Genomic DNA, 16,403 nt, shown 5'->3' on the forward strand with positions numbered 1-16,403 from the left:
TTGGCTTCACATATATTTGTGGCCACAATTGTATGCAAACATTGCACCCCTGGTTTAATATAGGCCTTTATAGTTCATGTTATAGGTGTAAAATCTAAGTATCTAAGTATCTAAGCAATGCTACACACCCTAAGCAATGCTACACACCCGAGTAATCATAAACACCTGTGAAGCCAAATACCCCCAAATTTACGGTGCCCTGAAATGTGGGGGACTGTTTATAAAAGTGTAATTTCAACATGATTAAACTGAAATAAATGCATAATAAATAGTCTTAAATTAAAGACTGGAATGTTAACTATTACCATGTCAGGTTTAATTTGAAATTTTAAACAGAACAAAGGGGTGGGTTTTATGGAGGGCACTGTATTTGTGGAGCTCCAGAGGAGCAGAGCATTTAGTAGCTGATGCTGGACTACTGCATTAAAACTGCAATCAGCATTCTTATTCATTTTATTATATTCATAACTATATTAATAAATGACATTTTTTGCTGTAATGATGATTTACATGGGTTTAGTTCCAATGCCTATGCTTACAAATTGTTTATATATTACCATTTACAAATATGCACATGGTTAATATCAGATATTAGCTGCAGCCCAGGTTCCCATAGCAGTTATGGTGCTAGTTATTGTGACAGACAGATTAGTGCAGAAACACAGACAGGAGGCTAGATGTCAGGACTCTAAAGCTCTATGGGTTACACATGAACACTTACAGTCAGGATGCAGAGCAGACTCTCTTTACATGCATCAGAGACACTGTATGCAGCCCAGAAGTGTGCAGTAAAAAGGTGTGTGTTTATCGGGTTGAAGCTGCTTTTTGCTTGAGCAATCCCCTACAGAGACACACTTCTGCACATTTTAATACATAATTCCTGTTTATTTACTGGATGTAACAGATTGTAAAAATAATGAAACATTAAAAAGAGCTTTGGTATATTTAATATGTTTAATTTATATTGTTCTATCTGTAAAAATAAGTAAATAAATAGAAAATGCATAAAATGTTTTCTGTTCACTTATTTAGACCAACTTACAATTTATTTAAACTTGGTACCCCAGCTTTTGCACACAACTGTATTCAAAACTCACCATTTAATATTTGAATAAAACTAATAAAAAACATGTAAAAAATTTTTGGTTAAATAATAAATATTGTTGAGTGTTCCTCTTCAGATTTGAATACACAACTACTGTTTTATTTTGAATGAAATGCAAAGGTTATGGAACATGTTTAATAACAGATTATTATTTCCAAATATATTAAATTCAGTAAATAAATAGAAATTGTGTCTAAAATGTGCAGAAAATGTCAAATTTAAGTTTGTTCCCTGTAAAGGATTTGTTCACTTATTTACATTTAGAACTTCCAAACCTTACTACTAAAAAATAAGTAAATTATGAGATAGCAAACAGAAAAAAAATCTTCTATGCCCAACTGCTACAATATGTATGTAATATGTATGCTAAGACCATGATTTATACTGTTTATTTGAGTTTAAGTAGGTTAACCATTAAGAACTGACAGTCATTTCCACCAGTAGCTTGCTGTTAGGTAAAACAATTGCAGTATAACATTAACATGTAAATGGGTTGTTAGTGGTTTTCTGATTTTTTCAGTATCAGCCACACACTATTCATACTGGTCTGTTCCTAATATGTGGTTTACATGGTTAATATTAATTTCAACATTTGAATATTTGTCATATTTAACAAGTATTTTAAAAAAATAGGTTTGAGTGTGTATCTTCTGGAGTGCTCAGAGTGATCCTGGACAAGTAACAGGTGACCACTACATTATGATTGCTGTGAAACACGCAGGACAACACAGCATTACTGACCATAAAGAAACCAAACAACCTATTTAGACTTCAGCCTGAATGTAGGGGGATATTTGCAAACAGCAGCTCTTTAGCAGCTCAGTTCTTCTGAACAAAGTGATATTTCCTTAATTAATTAAAGAAAGGTGCTACAAAGGGTTCTTTGAGCGATGCCATACAAGAACCAGTATTGATTTTCCAAAGAATGAGATGCCAGAAGAACCTTTTATAGTTTACAAGGTTTACAAAAAAGTGGGTGTAAAGTTTATTTAACAAAAATTAAAAATTAAAAGGTTATTCACACACTCTCTTCCTTATGCAATTAAAAAGGTTGTTCTATGGAATCACACAAAGAATTGTTGAGGTAAATGGTCAATTTCAGACTTTCATACTTTATCTGTCCAAATATTGACACTTTACAACAAGGTAAGCTAATATATAATATCTGAGGTTTGGAGAAGGTTAGGACGGTGGAGCAGATGGACGCTAGCGTTTTAGGGTGCTCCCATGTCTGTGTTACCTTCTGGCTCTCTCCTTTTAATTAGGCTGTTACAGTCAGATCTGCTGAAGTCGGCAGCCACACTCTGATACTGCTCAACATTTTCTGCTCTCTTTAAATCCAATCAGGACTAATTCCATCTCTTTACCTTCTCCAATTTATCGACTGCCCACTTGTCCAACCTGACACTAATGGAAGACTGACTGCTGGGCTCCCCTGCTATCCACATCAGACCAGCTGCCCACCCACTAGACTGACCGCCAGGCTTATGTTTATGTCGACCCAAACCCTTGGCACAGAAGCTGTATAAACACATGCATATCCATTCTGACCCGTGACCGTGATTCAATAAGAGCACCTTAAACTCTTCATTCATTTCCAAAGCTTAGATGGTTAAGTCTTCAACCACCTGCACCTATAGACTTGCGGACCTGTTGCTGTCAAAGCTGATAAAGTTCTTTTCCTCTCGCGAGTGGCGCTCTCCTCTCATACTGAGCTGAAGATGCTGGAAACGGATGGTCTATGTAGCTGTAGTTCACCACTCCTCCTCCATGGTCTCCATCTTCATCCTCATCCTCCTCCAGACACTGACTGTCCCCATCAGATCCCTCTTCTCCCTCTCCGTCATGCTGACTCATCCTGAGTCTCTTCTTGTTGTTGTTCCTCACCGAAGCCTCCAGAGCTTTCTGCTTGCGGTAGAAATGGGAGAACTTGTTAAAGATGATGGTGATGGGTAATGCCACCACCAGCGTGCCTCCTAGGATGCAGCCGGACGCTGCGAGCTTTCCCGCCACGGTGACGGGCACAACGTCTCCATAGCCGACTGTGGTCATACTGACCGTACCCCACCACCAGCAGGCAGGGATGGTGTCTAAACCCACGTCCTCCTCATACTCTGCAGTGTACGCCATGCCAGAGAAGACAGAAACGCCCACAGCCAGGTACAGCAGCAGGATGCCCACCTCTCTGTAACTGTGCTGCAAGGTAAACACAAAGGAGGGCAGGAGGTGAGCTGTTTGAATTCATGTATGATGTTTACAGTTAGAAGGCTCCCAATACTTCAATCTGGGGCCAAATTCATAAAAACGTCCCTTCAAGATTTATTAAACAAGAGCAAGAAAGGATGGTGGAGGAAACAGCCAACAGGAAAAACATCCTCCTTGGAAAATATGACCACTGTGATGTCCGACATCTGTTATGAAAAAACCTTAACAGTACTTAAAGAATACTATCCACATTTTATCCTGTTAAATTAGAGAATGAATTATGTCACTCAACTAAACTGTATGGACACCCCTCTAGCCCACAGCTGGCATTAGGCAGCATGGTGCTAATAGGTTCATGTTTACCTGCTCCAGAGAGTCCTATTCTATTGGCAGTACTTTTCTACAGGGTCTAGACAAGCTGTGTGTGAATTTGCCCATCTGTGTCAGCAATGGGTGCAACTTAAAATAGCTGAATGCATTCATTAGAAGGGGTGTCCACAAATATTTGGACATATAGTGTATTTAAACTAATTGTATTAGAGGCTGACGTTCTGACCCTCTGAGACCAGTGTCAAGCCATCATAACGTTACATAATTATATTTATTTAAAGAATATTATAAATAAAATATATATGTTCTTGGAATTTTTTTAAAACATAAAACATAGAAGGTTTTTGAAGAATAATCATTTGTCTTCACCATCAAGGGGTTGATATATTAGGTAGTAAGTGAAAAGTCAGTTCTTGAAGGTAAAGGAGGTGTTGCAGCTTGGAAAATGGGTCAGCATAAGAAACTTTGACAAGAACCAAACTGTGATGTTCTAGACAGTGACTGGGTAATAACATCTCCAGAACATCAGATAAGTCTTGTGGGGTGTTCTCTCCCGGTATGCAGTGGTCAGTACCTACCAAAAGTGCTTCAAGGAAGGACAATCAGTGAACCAGTGACAGGGTCATGGAACCCCAAGGCTCATTGATGCTCATGGAGGTTCCACCTTACACTTACAGGACTTAAAGGATCTGCTGTAAACATCTTGGTTCCAGATACCATAGGACACCTACAGAGGTCTTGTGGAGTGTTAATGCCTTGAACGGTCAGATCTGTTATGGCAGCACAAGCGGACCTACTCAATAATATGAACTGGTGGTGCTACTGGTATGGCTGATCTGTTTTAATGGCACCATCAGGGAAAATGTGAACTAAATGGTAAGTGTTGGGAACTTTCACAAATATAAATGTAAACAACTAAAATTTAACAGACAAATTACCCCAAGATTAATCCTTTACCATGGACACTTTTATGTTTATTATATTCATTTTCTTTTTAAAGCCAATTTTCTGATGAATATCCATCAGTTTCCACTGGTTTTCAAGGTGTTCCCAGTCATGATACAGGTGCCAATCTGGGAGAACAACATATACGTACTTCACAATGCATGTAGACACTAAATGTTTTTGAGCCAATTCTGTTCACTTGACCTTACAAGTACCTATGATCTATCCTATACAACAGGAACATGGCCTACTGTATTTACTCCACCAAGTTCTGCAACCCTTTTAGACTGGTTCACTTAGAAACTTTTACCATTACAGAATACATGACTCTAATTGTTAATAAAGCCACAAAACACACTGATACATACTGGAATTTAATTTTCCACTTTACTTAGAGAAAGGTTTTTAGGAACCCTCAGAGGTCCAAAATTTTGTTCCAACCCAACTTGCAACAGAGCACAAATGTGGACCACCTGATGGACCCTGACGACTGCTTTAAGAACCACTGGCTTTTCCATTGAGAAACAATCCAAGTCCCATCCTTTTTGAGACTTTAATGTCCAGGCAGGATTACTATTAATCCTTGATGATGTGTTTTATCTTACCCGTAATGTAGCACCTAGTGACCTCAGCCCAGTTGAGTGTCTGGCCAACTTGAGCACTCTGAAGATCCTCATCAGCCTAAGAACCTGGACAAGTTTCCCTAGATTCCCCAGCTCAGATTCGCCAGCAACCAGGTCAAAAAAGAGTGTGATGTAAATGGGCATCACTGAGACGATGTCAATCATGTTCAGCGGAAGGAGGAAAAACTTCCGGCGGTTCGGGGCGAGGAGCATACGTGTCACCACTTCAAAAGTGAACCAGCAGATACAGAAGATCTCCAGTGCCTGCATGGTTGGGTCCTCAATCTGCTGACCATTGTCATCATACGTCTGGTACTCTGGGATGCTGTTGATGCACATGGTGGCTATTGACATTAGTACAACGCTGATGGACAGCAAGCTGAAGAGCTTGCTTGGGATGGAATATCCAGGATTTTCCAAGGTCAGCCACAGGCACTTACGGACGTTACCACAACGCATGTCCTGGAAATGCTGAATGTCCTTGTTCAGATCTGATATCTCATCCACAGAAGTGTCCACACTGCTCACATCGCTTTCCTCGTCCCAGGACTTGTGATGGCTCTCCAGCTTGCGATCGTGGTAGCGATAACTGCAGCAACTGTCCAGGAAGAACTCGTTGATTCCCCAGTATTCGATCTCCTGGCAGAAGGAGAAGACACAGAGCTCATCCATGATGTGCAGCTTTCCAGTCTGATAGAAATGGAGGACGTAGGGGAAGAGTCCAGGGTTCCGGTCAAAGTAAAACTCCTTCTTCTGAACATCGTAGTCGTCGCAAATCTGTAATATGGCTTCCTCCGTGTCACACGACAGAAGGCGGCTCAGCCGTGTGTCCGGAAACTTCCTGAGCAGGCTGGAGCAGAAGCTGTGCTTCAGGCCTCCTACATTGATGTTCACCAGCCGATCCTCTGGATTCTGGATCCATGCAGGGGGATTTTCCTTCACCATGCTGCACCTCTCTGCAGAAGCATAAAGCACAGCCTATTAATGGCACTGCATAAACAGGAGCACTGCCAGGGATTTTGCTCATAATTAAAAAATATTACACTAACAATATTACTCTAACAATTCTGCCAAAATACTCCATTTTTATGGCCTGTCATTCACAGGCCCTTACACATTGGCAAATCTGTATAAAATAAATCAATGCAGATTAAATGCATTTTCATTTTCTCCTTTGCATAAGTAACTCCATGAATTATGGATGGCACTGGCACAGTCCAGATGTGCTGCATCATATGCATTAGCTGTAAATGTCAGCATATATTTGTATATCTCTTTATGTATTTGTGCAATACATAAATCAGCAATCATCTGATCTGATGTCAGAAAAAAATGTTTACAAATGAGAACAATAGCATGACTTTATTTTACTGACTATCATTACAATTAAAGTCCATAATATATGTTTCACCACTTATAATATGCCGTCTAAAGGCCTATGTGATTCACCTGCAAGGTAAGTGTTTAACATTGTATCTGCCATTCATTTTTAAGAGCTGTTATTAATGAGAATTACACTTTGCATTGTTTATTCAATATAGATGCATTTGGTTGATTTATTCATACATAAACACAGGTACTCCTAAAAATAGTACTGTTACATAATATTCTGTAGAGCTGCACTGTATTCCTCTTCTTTATCAGTTTGATAGAATTCATGAGTCTGTATCTACTAGTTCTCTCTCACTACAGTATCCAGTAAGCATTATGAAAATGCACTGCATGCCTGAGAATGACACCCCTATTAATCAAGTCTAGGTTCAAACTCAGATGTTTAACCTCTTATCTAGACACTTTCAGAGCATGCAGAATATGACAAAACCTGGAGTTCACTGTTTAGCATATATATTTTGTATTATTTCATTTTATCTTGATTAAGTTGTGCAGTCACACTCAATGTTTCTAATATCTATTGTATCTCCATTTCTGCTGTTTTTCATAAACATAATGTGAATTTGGCATTGGTCTTTACATGGTGTACAAATTTCAGGATGAATGAACTAATAGTATCAAGAAACATAGTATCACAACTAATTTGTGGATTTTGTAAATGATCAGGGATTCTCATGATTTAATACACTTTAATCCCTCAAGTTTTATTCATTAGAAAAGTCCCTACTCACATTATGTGATAGATCAACATTTTAATCATGTAATGCAAAAGAAAATAGAATTTTTATTTTGGGCAATAGTGTTTGTCAGCATAAAAAGGCATTAGCCATTTTAGCACAAAATCTTCCACCCCATCACATTCAACCCTGTAACACTTTTGAATGTGATGGGGTTGAATAGTTGTTACAGAGCTGAATGACTGTCACTCTTCTGTCTTCACAAAGAGCACTCCTTGGCAGAGGTGTCAAGTAACAAAGTACAAATACTTTGTTATCTTACTTAAGTAGAAATGTTGGTATCTAAACTTTACTGGAGTAATTAATTATTTTTTAGCCGACTTTTTACTTCTACTCCTCACATTTTCACCCAATTATCTGAACTTTCTACTCCTTACATTTTAAGTGCACTATAGACCCCTGTGGCGTGGCCTAAGCTTTCGGTCTTTGTTTTCCTTCCATTACTTTTACTTTTCTACTTAAAGTCGTTTTGAAACCAGTACTTTTACACTTTTACTGGAGTAAAAAGCCACTTCTACATGAATGTCATGAATGTGGATACTTTTCACCTTTCACCTTTGCTCCTCAGAATGACTCCCAGTCATTAAATTACTAAGGTGTATTAGTGTACGTTATTATGCTATATGTGGGGTGTGTATTGTTGAAAACTGCTTATTTTCATTGTGTATATGGTCTAAGTAGCCAGTGCAGGCTCCAACACAGAGGTTTAATTCTCTGTATTGGAACTATCACACTGTCTCTATCAAATGAAATAGTGAACAATGAATAGGGAATGCTGTGGGCAACTAATAATAATAATAATAAAAAATGAGTCTATAAGTCTATATCTTGATAATTCACATAATTAACATGTTACTGTTAGAAGCATCAACTACTGTATCACTGTATTATCTTTCCTCAGAATTATGCAGATTATATGAGGATATATGGATGGCACCAGCAGCTAAAGGGCTGAATAAGCTGCCCCTTCCAAATGCTGATAATGCAAACTGTAAGTTCAGTATACAACTTTTAATAATTAATTTAATCAGAATTAATTAAAATATATACACTTCACAATTTGTTTGTTGGTATCAGATTATTTTTTAACACAACTGGTATGAATGTTGGCTGGAACCTCATACTCTAGAACCATCACTGCCAACTGCATTAGGCAATACACTTTATGTAAAATCCACACTGTTGCCTAATTTTCAGCAGAAAAAAAGAATCTGCAGGAATGCCTTTAAATATTACTAAACATTGTGCATGTTATAAAGTAAATCTAAAAAATTTAAAAACACAAATTGTATCCAGTTATATTAGCATGCACAGTAATCACAACCCATGCTCCTCTCCAGAGGACTGTCCAGCATCATCATTTCTCATTTCCAAACCATACAATCACCCTCAATGTTCCTAAACTCCACCGTATCTCCATTTCTTGCCGTTTCCACTTTTTGACTATTTAAATTTGGTAGTTCTTCATTATGTTATGAGGCGAGGTTTAGGGATGGAGATGCTCTAACAGATCCAGAACATCAACTCTTCCAGAACAGAGGTTGAACAGTATCAATAATATCAAACTGGTCCAAATGCTTCACCACTTATCTAGATTTCTAGAGCATGCAGAACCTGCAGAACCTGCAGAACCTTCAGAAACCTGCAGAAAGGGGACTGTCCAGCACTTTCTGCACTTAGGCTCAAACTTAATGTATATTTAAAGAGAGGCAGTCTGCTCTCTGCTCTTCTCTCTACCCAGATATCCAAGCATCAGCACAAATCAACACTGAATCGGTTCAGTACTCACCCTTCTGGGCTAGTTTAGGGTTAAACTGCAGATGTTTCTTCCTGCTCGCGACCTGGTCAGTTATTATTCTCTGCCACATGGTCAACAACTGGAGCACGAGCGAGGTTCAGTAAATCCCCTTTCTGTTAGGGAGTCAGGGAGATTGCACGGGCTCGCATGGTGTGTTTATTCTGCAGGGTTTGATGCTGTAACTCACCTCACTGACTGAACGCCGCACGTGCGCTCTTCTCCTCCTCCTCTTCCTCCTCCTCCAGCGTCTTTCATGTCACTCGAGCCTCTCGGTCCTCGTGCCGCCTGCCCGTCTGATGCTCCGGGTTAAGTCATCTGTCTGTATTTGATCTCAGCTCGACGTAACAGTTGGTTGCAGTGCAGTTTCTCCCGCGTGATCCTTCTGTCTGTCTGTCTGTGTCACAGTGACACCCCGTTTCTCGCGCGCGCGCTCGGTGCACAGTCCTGCACGCTATAGGAAGCGTCGGCGTCGCACGTGGTGACGGTCATGATGCATGATGATCAATGATCAATAATCCAGCACGAGCTCCAGACTTGGTTTAAGATCAGATCAGATGGACCTCAGACACGCTGAGGGCTGGAGCTGGTCAGCAGGTGGTCAGCAGTGGGGTGGGGTGGGGTGGGCGTGTGGATGTCCAGCAGATCTGTGGTGTTGCGCTCTGCCACTTGTTTGTGCTGAAAGTCACTGAGCAGAGCTTTAAAGAGGAGGTGAGCAGTTTCATTTACACCAGCTGATAACCATGAAGCATGCATGGCCATGAGGACCGTTTATTACAGTGAGAATAAACCGAGGAGAAGAGAGGAGAAGAGAAAAAGAGAAAGAGAAGGAGAAGAGAGGAGAAGAGAAAGAGAAGAGAGGAGAAGGAGAAGGAGAGGAGAGGAAAAGGAGAAGAGAGGAGAAGATAAAGGAGAAGAGAGGAGAAGAGAAAGAGAAGGAGAAGAGAGGAGAAGAGAAAGAGAAGAGAGGAGAAGGAAAAGGAGAAGAGAGGAGAAGATAAAGGAGAAGGAAAAGGAGAAGAGAGGAGAAGGAGAAGAGAGGAGAAGGAGAAGAGAGGAGAAGAGAAAGAGAAGAGAGGAGAAGGAAAAGGAAAAGGAGAAGAGAGGAGAAGATAAAGGAGAAGAGAGGAGAAGGAGAAGGAGAAGAGAGGAGAAGGAAAAGGAGAAGAGAGGAGAAGATAAAGGAGAAGAGAGGAGAAGGAGAAGAGAGGAGAAGATAAAGGAGAAGAGAGGAGAAGAAGGAAAAGAGAAAAAGAAGGAGAAGAGAGGAGAAGAGAAAGAGAAGGAAAAGGAAAAGAGAGGAAAAGGAGAAGAGAAGGAGAAGAGAGGAGAAGGAAAAGGAGAGGAGAGGAAAAGGAGAAGAGAGGAGAAGAGAAAGAGAAGAGAGGAGAAGGAAAAGGAGAAGAGAGGAGAAGGAAAAGGAGAAGAGAGGAAAAGGAGAAGAGAGGAGAAGGAAAAGAGAGGAGAAGGAGAAGAGAGGAGAAGGAAAAGGAGAAGAGAGGAAAAGGAGAAGAGAGGAGAAGATAAAGGAGAAGAGAGGAGAAGGAGAAGGAAAAGAGAAAAAGAAGGAGAAGAGAGGAGTAGAAAAAGAGAAGGAAAAGGAGAAGAGAGGAGAAGGAGAAGGAAAAGAGAGGAAAAGAAGAAGAGAGGAGAAGAGAAAGAGAAGGAAAAGGAGAAGAGAGGAGAAGAGAAAGAGAAGGAGAAGAGAGGAGAAGAAGAGAGGAGAAGGAGAAGGAAAAGAGAGGAGAAGGAGAAGAGAGAAGAAGGAGAAGAGAGGAGAAGGAGAAGGAAAAGAGAGGAGAAGGAGAAGAGAGGAGAAGGAGAAGAGAGGAGGAGAAGGAAAAGAGAGGAGGAGAAGAGAGGAGAAGGAGAAGGAAAAGAGAAAAAGAAGGAGAAGAGAGGAGTAGAAAAAGAGAAGGAAAAGGAGAAGAGAGGAGAAGGAGAAGGAAAAGAGAGGAAAAGAAGAAGAGAGGAGAAGAGAAAGAGAAGGAAAAGGAGAAGAGAGGAGAAGAGAAAGAGAAGGAGAAGAGAGGAGAAGAAGAGAGGAGAAGGAGAAGGAGAAGAGAGGAGAAGGAGAAGGAAAAGAGAGGAGAAGGAGAAGAGAGAAGAAGGAGAAGAGAGGAGAAGGAGAAGGAAAAGAGAGGAGAAGGAGAAGAGAGGAGAAGGAGAAGAGAGGAGGAGAAGGAAAAGAGAGGAGGAGAAGAGAGGAGAAGGAGAAGAGAAGGAGAAGAGAGGAGAAGGAGAAGAGAAGGAGAAGAGAGGAGAAGGAGAAGAGAAAAAATGGAGGAGAAGAGAGGAGAAGGAGAAGAGAAAGAGAAGGAGAAGAGAGGAGAAGAGAAAGAGAAGGAAAAGGAGAAGAGAGGAGAAGGAGAAGAGAGGAGAAGGAGAAGAGAGAAGAAGGAGAAGAGAGGAGAAGGAGAAGGAAAAGAGAGGAGAAGGAGAAGAGAGGAGAAGGAGAAGAGAGGAGGAGAAGGAAAAGAGAGGAGAAGGAGAAGAGAAGGAGAAGAGAGGAGAAGGAGAAGAGAAGGAGAAGAGAGGAGAAGGAGAAGAGAAAAAATGGAGGAGAAGAGAGGAGAAGGAGAAGAGAGGAGAAGAGAAAGAGAAGGAAAAGGAGAAGAGAGGAGAAGGAGAAGAGAAGGAGAAGAGAGGAGAAGGAGAAGGAAAAGAGAGGAGAAGGAGAAGAGAGGAGAAGAGAAAGAGAAGGAGAAGAGAGGAGAAGGTGTGTGAGAGAATAAAGGCGTATAAGAGAAAAGACAAAAAGAGGAGAAGAGAATAAAGTAGCAAAGATAAATAAGGAGAAGAGAGAAGAAGAGAAGAAAAAGGAAAAATAGAACAAAGGAGAAGAGATCAAAAGATAATAAAAAGGTCATAAAAGAGAAGAGAAGAAAGAAGATACAAAGAAGAGAGAGAGAGAGAGAGAGAGAGAGAGAGAGAAGACCAGAAATATGAATAAGAGAAGAGAATATAGTTGAAGAAAGGAGGAAAAGATGAGAAGAAGGAGGGAAAAAAATAAGAGAAGAGGATGAGAACAAAGGAGAGAAGAATGAGATGAGATGAGAAAAGGAAAAGAGACCAGAAGAGGAAAGAAGAGCAGACAGGATAAGAAAGGAGAACATAGGAGAAGAGAAGCTGGAGGAGAGACAGGTGATTTTGGACTATTTGGACTTGTTTTTCAGTCTCATTAGAGCTTCACAGAGCTATGGTCCTCATGTTGAACATTTTGAAAGCTTAGAAGTAAGCCTAGCTGTCTTATGCCTGCACCCATGAAGCAATGTAACACACTTGAGTAAGACAGATGTCCCAATTATACAGGAGGAGAAATGGTAGCTGCCCTAATCACATTCAGACCCCTGACTCTGGCCTACGAAGACTGGACTAGCCAGCCCCTCCGTACTTGATGCCGATGGTCAAAAGCTGATCTGCACCAAGAGCCCTTCCAGCTTCAAGTACGGCTCGGCTCGACCCGCCATCCTTTAAGATCCACGGAAGACGAGCGTCCAGACTTTTTACTGTCCTGCACCAAAGTGGTGGAACGAACTTCCCCTGGGTGTCCGAACAGCAGAGTCCAACACTCACTGCCCTCAAACCCAGACTGAAGACCCTCCTCCTCTGAGAGTGCTCAGTGTGCAGAGTAGAGTATTATGGTCCATATTGACTTGTGTTTAGTAGAGTCTAAGATTAGAGGAGCTTTGAATTTTCAGTCTATTTAAACTAGCTGAGGTTCTTCTGGAATAAACAGTGAAGCTCTTTTGTAAATCGCTCTGGATCTCTCATCATTATCAGATTGTTCTAAACCTGTAGAATTTCTCTTCATGGTGAAGCTTATCAGATTACTTTTGTTATCAGGGTAATTCTGGGCCACACTGAGGTACTACTCTACATGGTGGGCGTGCAACATGGTCCAGCAAACACATTAGTAACACAGGTTCTCAAGTCTGTCATGTAGGTCATAGTAGACTATAATCAATTCTGGGTTTCTAAGATTACACCAAACATCATCTGTGCTGTGTAACTAAACAGCTCAGTGGGACCACTAGTGCCTTCATATCAGATGTTATGCAGATCATATTTTCAGAAACTCTCTCAGAATTCCTAAAAGAGCAACTTTGAGAATAAGACATTCAAATCAGACCAACCAGGCGTGATTAATTAAAGTATTTACTATTTAATTTAGATATTTGTCTACATTTCCGTATCACCATGTAAAAACGACAACACCTTGTATAATTGGGACATCTTTCTTACTTAGGTGTGTTACATTGCTTCATGGGTGCAGGCATAAGAGACCTAGGCTTGCTTCTAAGCTTTCAACATGAGGACCATAGCTCTGTGAAGCTCTAATGAGACTAAAAAACAAGAATAAGACCATCAGAGACATCGTTCAGAAAGTCCAAGAAGTCCAAAATCGCCTATGTGGAAAACCATTAAGAAGAAGGAACACACTGGTGAGCTCAGAAATTGCAAAGGGACTGGCAGGCAAAGAAAGACCTCGACTGCTAATAGCAGAGGAATCCTTACTAATCTTCAGACAAATCCTCAGTTGTCTTTCCGACAATTTAGAAACAGCCTTCAGGAGGTGGCTGTAATTATCAGAGACTACTATCCACAGAAGACTTCACGAACAGAAGCCCTGAGGCTACGCTTCAAAACGCAGCCCACTAAACGGAATGACCAGATAACAGTTAGCAAAGAAGGTCTTAAAAGAGCAGCAGACTTCTGGACAGCTGAGACCGAGATTGACCAGGAGCAAAGTGTGGAGACAAAAAATAACTGCTGTGAAACATGGTGGGGGTGTCATGGCATGGGCATGTATGGCTACCACAGGTACTGGCACACTCACAGTCATTGATGACGTAGCTGGCAAAACAGCAGACCAATGAATTGTAATGTGTATCCACCCATCTTCTATTTTACAATTGGGAGGCATATTTTGTGTTGAACATACTGTGTAACAGCGGATCCACTGATCTTAAGCACATCCACAGTTATGATAAGTAGTAGTATATACAGTAGTATAAGATGCTCAGTTAGATGGTGTCATTTGCCACAATTTTGCATTAACAACAAAGTTCTGATAAATAACCAAATAACCATATTATTTACAGTCATATGAACAAGGTTAGGAACATCAAGATTTTAAAAATGTACTTGTAATCTAATTACTTTCATTTTTTCCATCCTGATTACATACTGCCCCTACAAGTATTCTGTCAACTAATTAACTAATTAATTAATTCTCCAAACTTTCAATCTTTCATCTTGTACAAACACTCATCAAACAGTGGCCTCGACTAAGCAATGAATGTGAGTGAAATTGATGCCCACATTGCTGGGGAAAGGTGTAGTACAAGTTACATTTTCTAAAGTAACAAATGGCAGTTTCTGGGAACGATGGAGATCAAGATGAAATCTGGAATACCAAGAAAACTTGGACAACTGACAGAACTTATTTACTCATATACTGGTTAGACAAACAAATCAAAATGCTTGAATGACTACCAAGAACCTACATGAAACATACAGTGTAACAGCGGATCCATTGATCTTAAGTACACCACAGTTATGATAAATATACAGTAAGTAGTATAAGATGCTCAGTAATTGGAAGATGAGCACTTTGCATAAACAGCAATGTGACACAACCAAATAACCATATCATTTACAGTCATATGAAAAAGTTAGGACACCCTTAATTTACATATTATTTAATATATTCAAACATCTGGACATTTGATCTTCACTTGAACAACATTGGTAGATGGAGGTAATCTAACTAAACACAACTGAAGAAATCCTTATATAAAACAGCATTTATAAAATGGAATTAATAAAAACGCTATTTTCCTGTGAGGAAAAAGTTAGGACACCACCACATTTATTACTACTTCAAACGCCTAATATTAGAATCAGCTGTCACTCATATGCCAGCACAACTCTTATTATACAGCACATCATGAAATCAACTCTCAGCATTCTTTGGCTTGGCCTTGATAATGTCTTTCTTCAATCTCTGACTCAACCTTCGTGAGGAATAAACAGCATGTTAAATACATCCTGACATATCTGAACATTTTTTGGTCTCGGACTCCATATATAAGAGGACTGAGCAGCCTTGGAATAACGTTAGACATCAGATAGCTGGTGAACAAAATTGTACTTCTAGATTTAGGGAACAAGGCTAAGAAAAAATAGTTTACAGACGGGGTGATGTAGGTAAGCATGCAGAGAAGGAGCTGCAGGCCGTGGAGTAAAATAGTGTTCCGGGCTTTTCTGGCAGAAGCCTGATCAGTCGTTGCAGCTTTCGCTGCCTGAAGAACCTTGAAGTAAGTGAAGATCAGGGTCATCCACACACATGATAAATAAAGAGACTCTACAATGATCATTTTCATAAACTGCTGATTTGAACTGAAGATATTGTTGCTGTAGCACATAATCGACTTTGAGAAGATGCTGATGGGTTCATTCACCAACACAATGATGATATCAGTTAGAGCTGGAACAAAGGCCAGGAACCAGATCAGACCGATGAGGATGTAAGTCCTGTTCACTGAACAGAGCTGAGGGTGATGAAGTGGTTTGCAGATGGCAATGTAGCGCTCCAAGGCCATTCCAGCTAGATTCAGTGGACTGTTTTTTGTACATGTGATAGATAGCATAAGCAGAACACTGCAGAGTGCAAAATTCATTAAGGGTGCAACATACACCAACACATGTAGAGTAACTGAAAAAAAGAGCATGATTATATCATTGATGACAAGGTGGGTGTATAGGATGTATCTTGGGTCGGTGTAGAAAACTGGATTTTTAAAAAAGGCAAAAACAAAAATCCCATTGATGTAAATAATGAACACTCCCAGTCCAACTGCAATAAAGTTCTTCATAAAAGCGTCCTCAAAAGCATCCCGACTTGAGTTCATTCTCTCATTAACCTTCACAAAATATCAACACTATTAGTAATTAGTACCTAAACAGTCAGATTTAAATATTCAAGGTATTCCTCATATTCTTCCTAATATACAAATAGCTAAATAGTAAACAGTACTACTGAAATGATGTATATTATACTACAGAAAGGACACAGATAACATAGTTGAAACTAGGCTGGTAGGCTGATACTTTTATACTCTGCTCTGTTATTGTGGCTTGCTTTCCCTGAGGTAATAACCACAGCTGCTAAAATTAGATGGCATTCAACACAACAGACTTAATCTCAAGAGAATTAGGAAACCTTTATAATGAACCACAAGGTAAAATACCACTGTTTTGAATAT

At 40.1% G+C, this 16,403-nt stretch overlaps 2 protein-coding genes across 2 annotated transcripts; both read right to left on the bottom strand.

Moving 5' to 3' along the window:
- Nucleotides 1-2,764: 2,764 nt before the first annotated feature.
- LOC140559667 (delayed-rectifier potassium channel regulatory subunit KCNS2) lies at nucleotides 2,765-9,205 on the bottom strand. The gene is made up of 3 exons (XM_072683217.1): nucleotides 9,127-9,205; nucleotides 5,191-6,164; nucleotides 2,765-3,301 (listed from the first exon to the last, which is right to left on the bottom strand). The coding sequence occupies exons 1-3, from the start codon at nucleotides 9,203-9,205 to the stop codon at nucleotides 2,765-2,767; spliced, it is 1,590 nt and encodes a 529-aa protein (XP_072539318.1).
- Nucleotides 9,206-15,098: 5,893 nt separating this feature from the next.
- Nucleotides 15,099-16,049, bottom strand: LOC140559755 (odorant receptor 131-2-like). Its single transcript, XM_072683360.1, has one exon. It carries the CDS (start codon nucleotides 16,047-16,049, stop codon nucleotides 15,099-15,101), a length of 951 nt encoding a protein of 316 aa, XP_072539461.1.
- Between the last annotated feature and the right edge of the window lie 354 nt (nucleotides 16,050-16,403).

Source organism: Salminus brasiliensis, chromosome 7 (genome assembly GCF_030463535.1).
Source record: "Salminus brasiliensis chromosome 7, fSalBra1.hap2, whole genome shotgun sequence".
NCBI classification, from domain to species: Eukaryota; Metazoa; Chordata; class Actinopteri; order Characiformes; family Bryconidae; genus Salminus; species Salminus brasiliensis.

What these genes read in the sequence shown, in the direction of transcription:
- LOC140559667 (XM_072683217.1), bottom strand. Translation starts at nt 9,205, where the DNA reads ATGTGGCAGAGAATAATAACTGACCAGGTCGCGAGCAGGAAGAAACAT. An exon ending in CCCTAAACTAGCCCAGAAGG is followed by an intron (nt 6,165 to 9,126) that starts GTGAGTACTGAA and finishes ATGCTTCTGCAG; the next exon opens with AGAGGTGCAGCATGGTGAAG. An exon ending in CACTAGGTGCTACATTACGG is followed by an intron (nt 3,302 to 5,190) that starts GTAAGATAAAAC and finishes TTTACCTTGCAG; the next exon opens with CACAGTTACAGAGAGGTGGG.
- LOC140559755 (XM_072683360.1), bottom strand. Translation starts at nt 16,049, where the DNA reads ATGAACTCAAGTCGGGATGCTTTTGAGGACGCTTTTATGAAGAACTTT.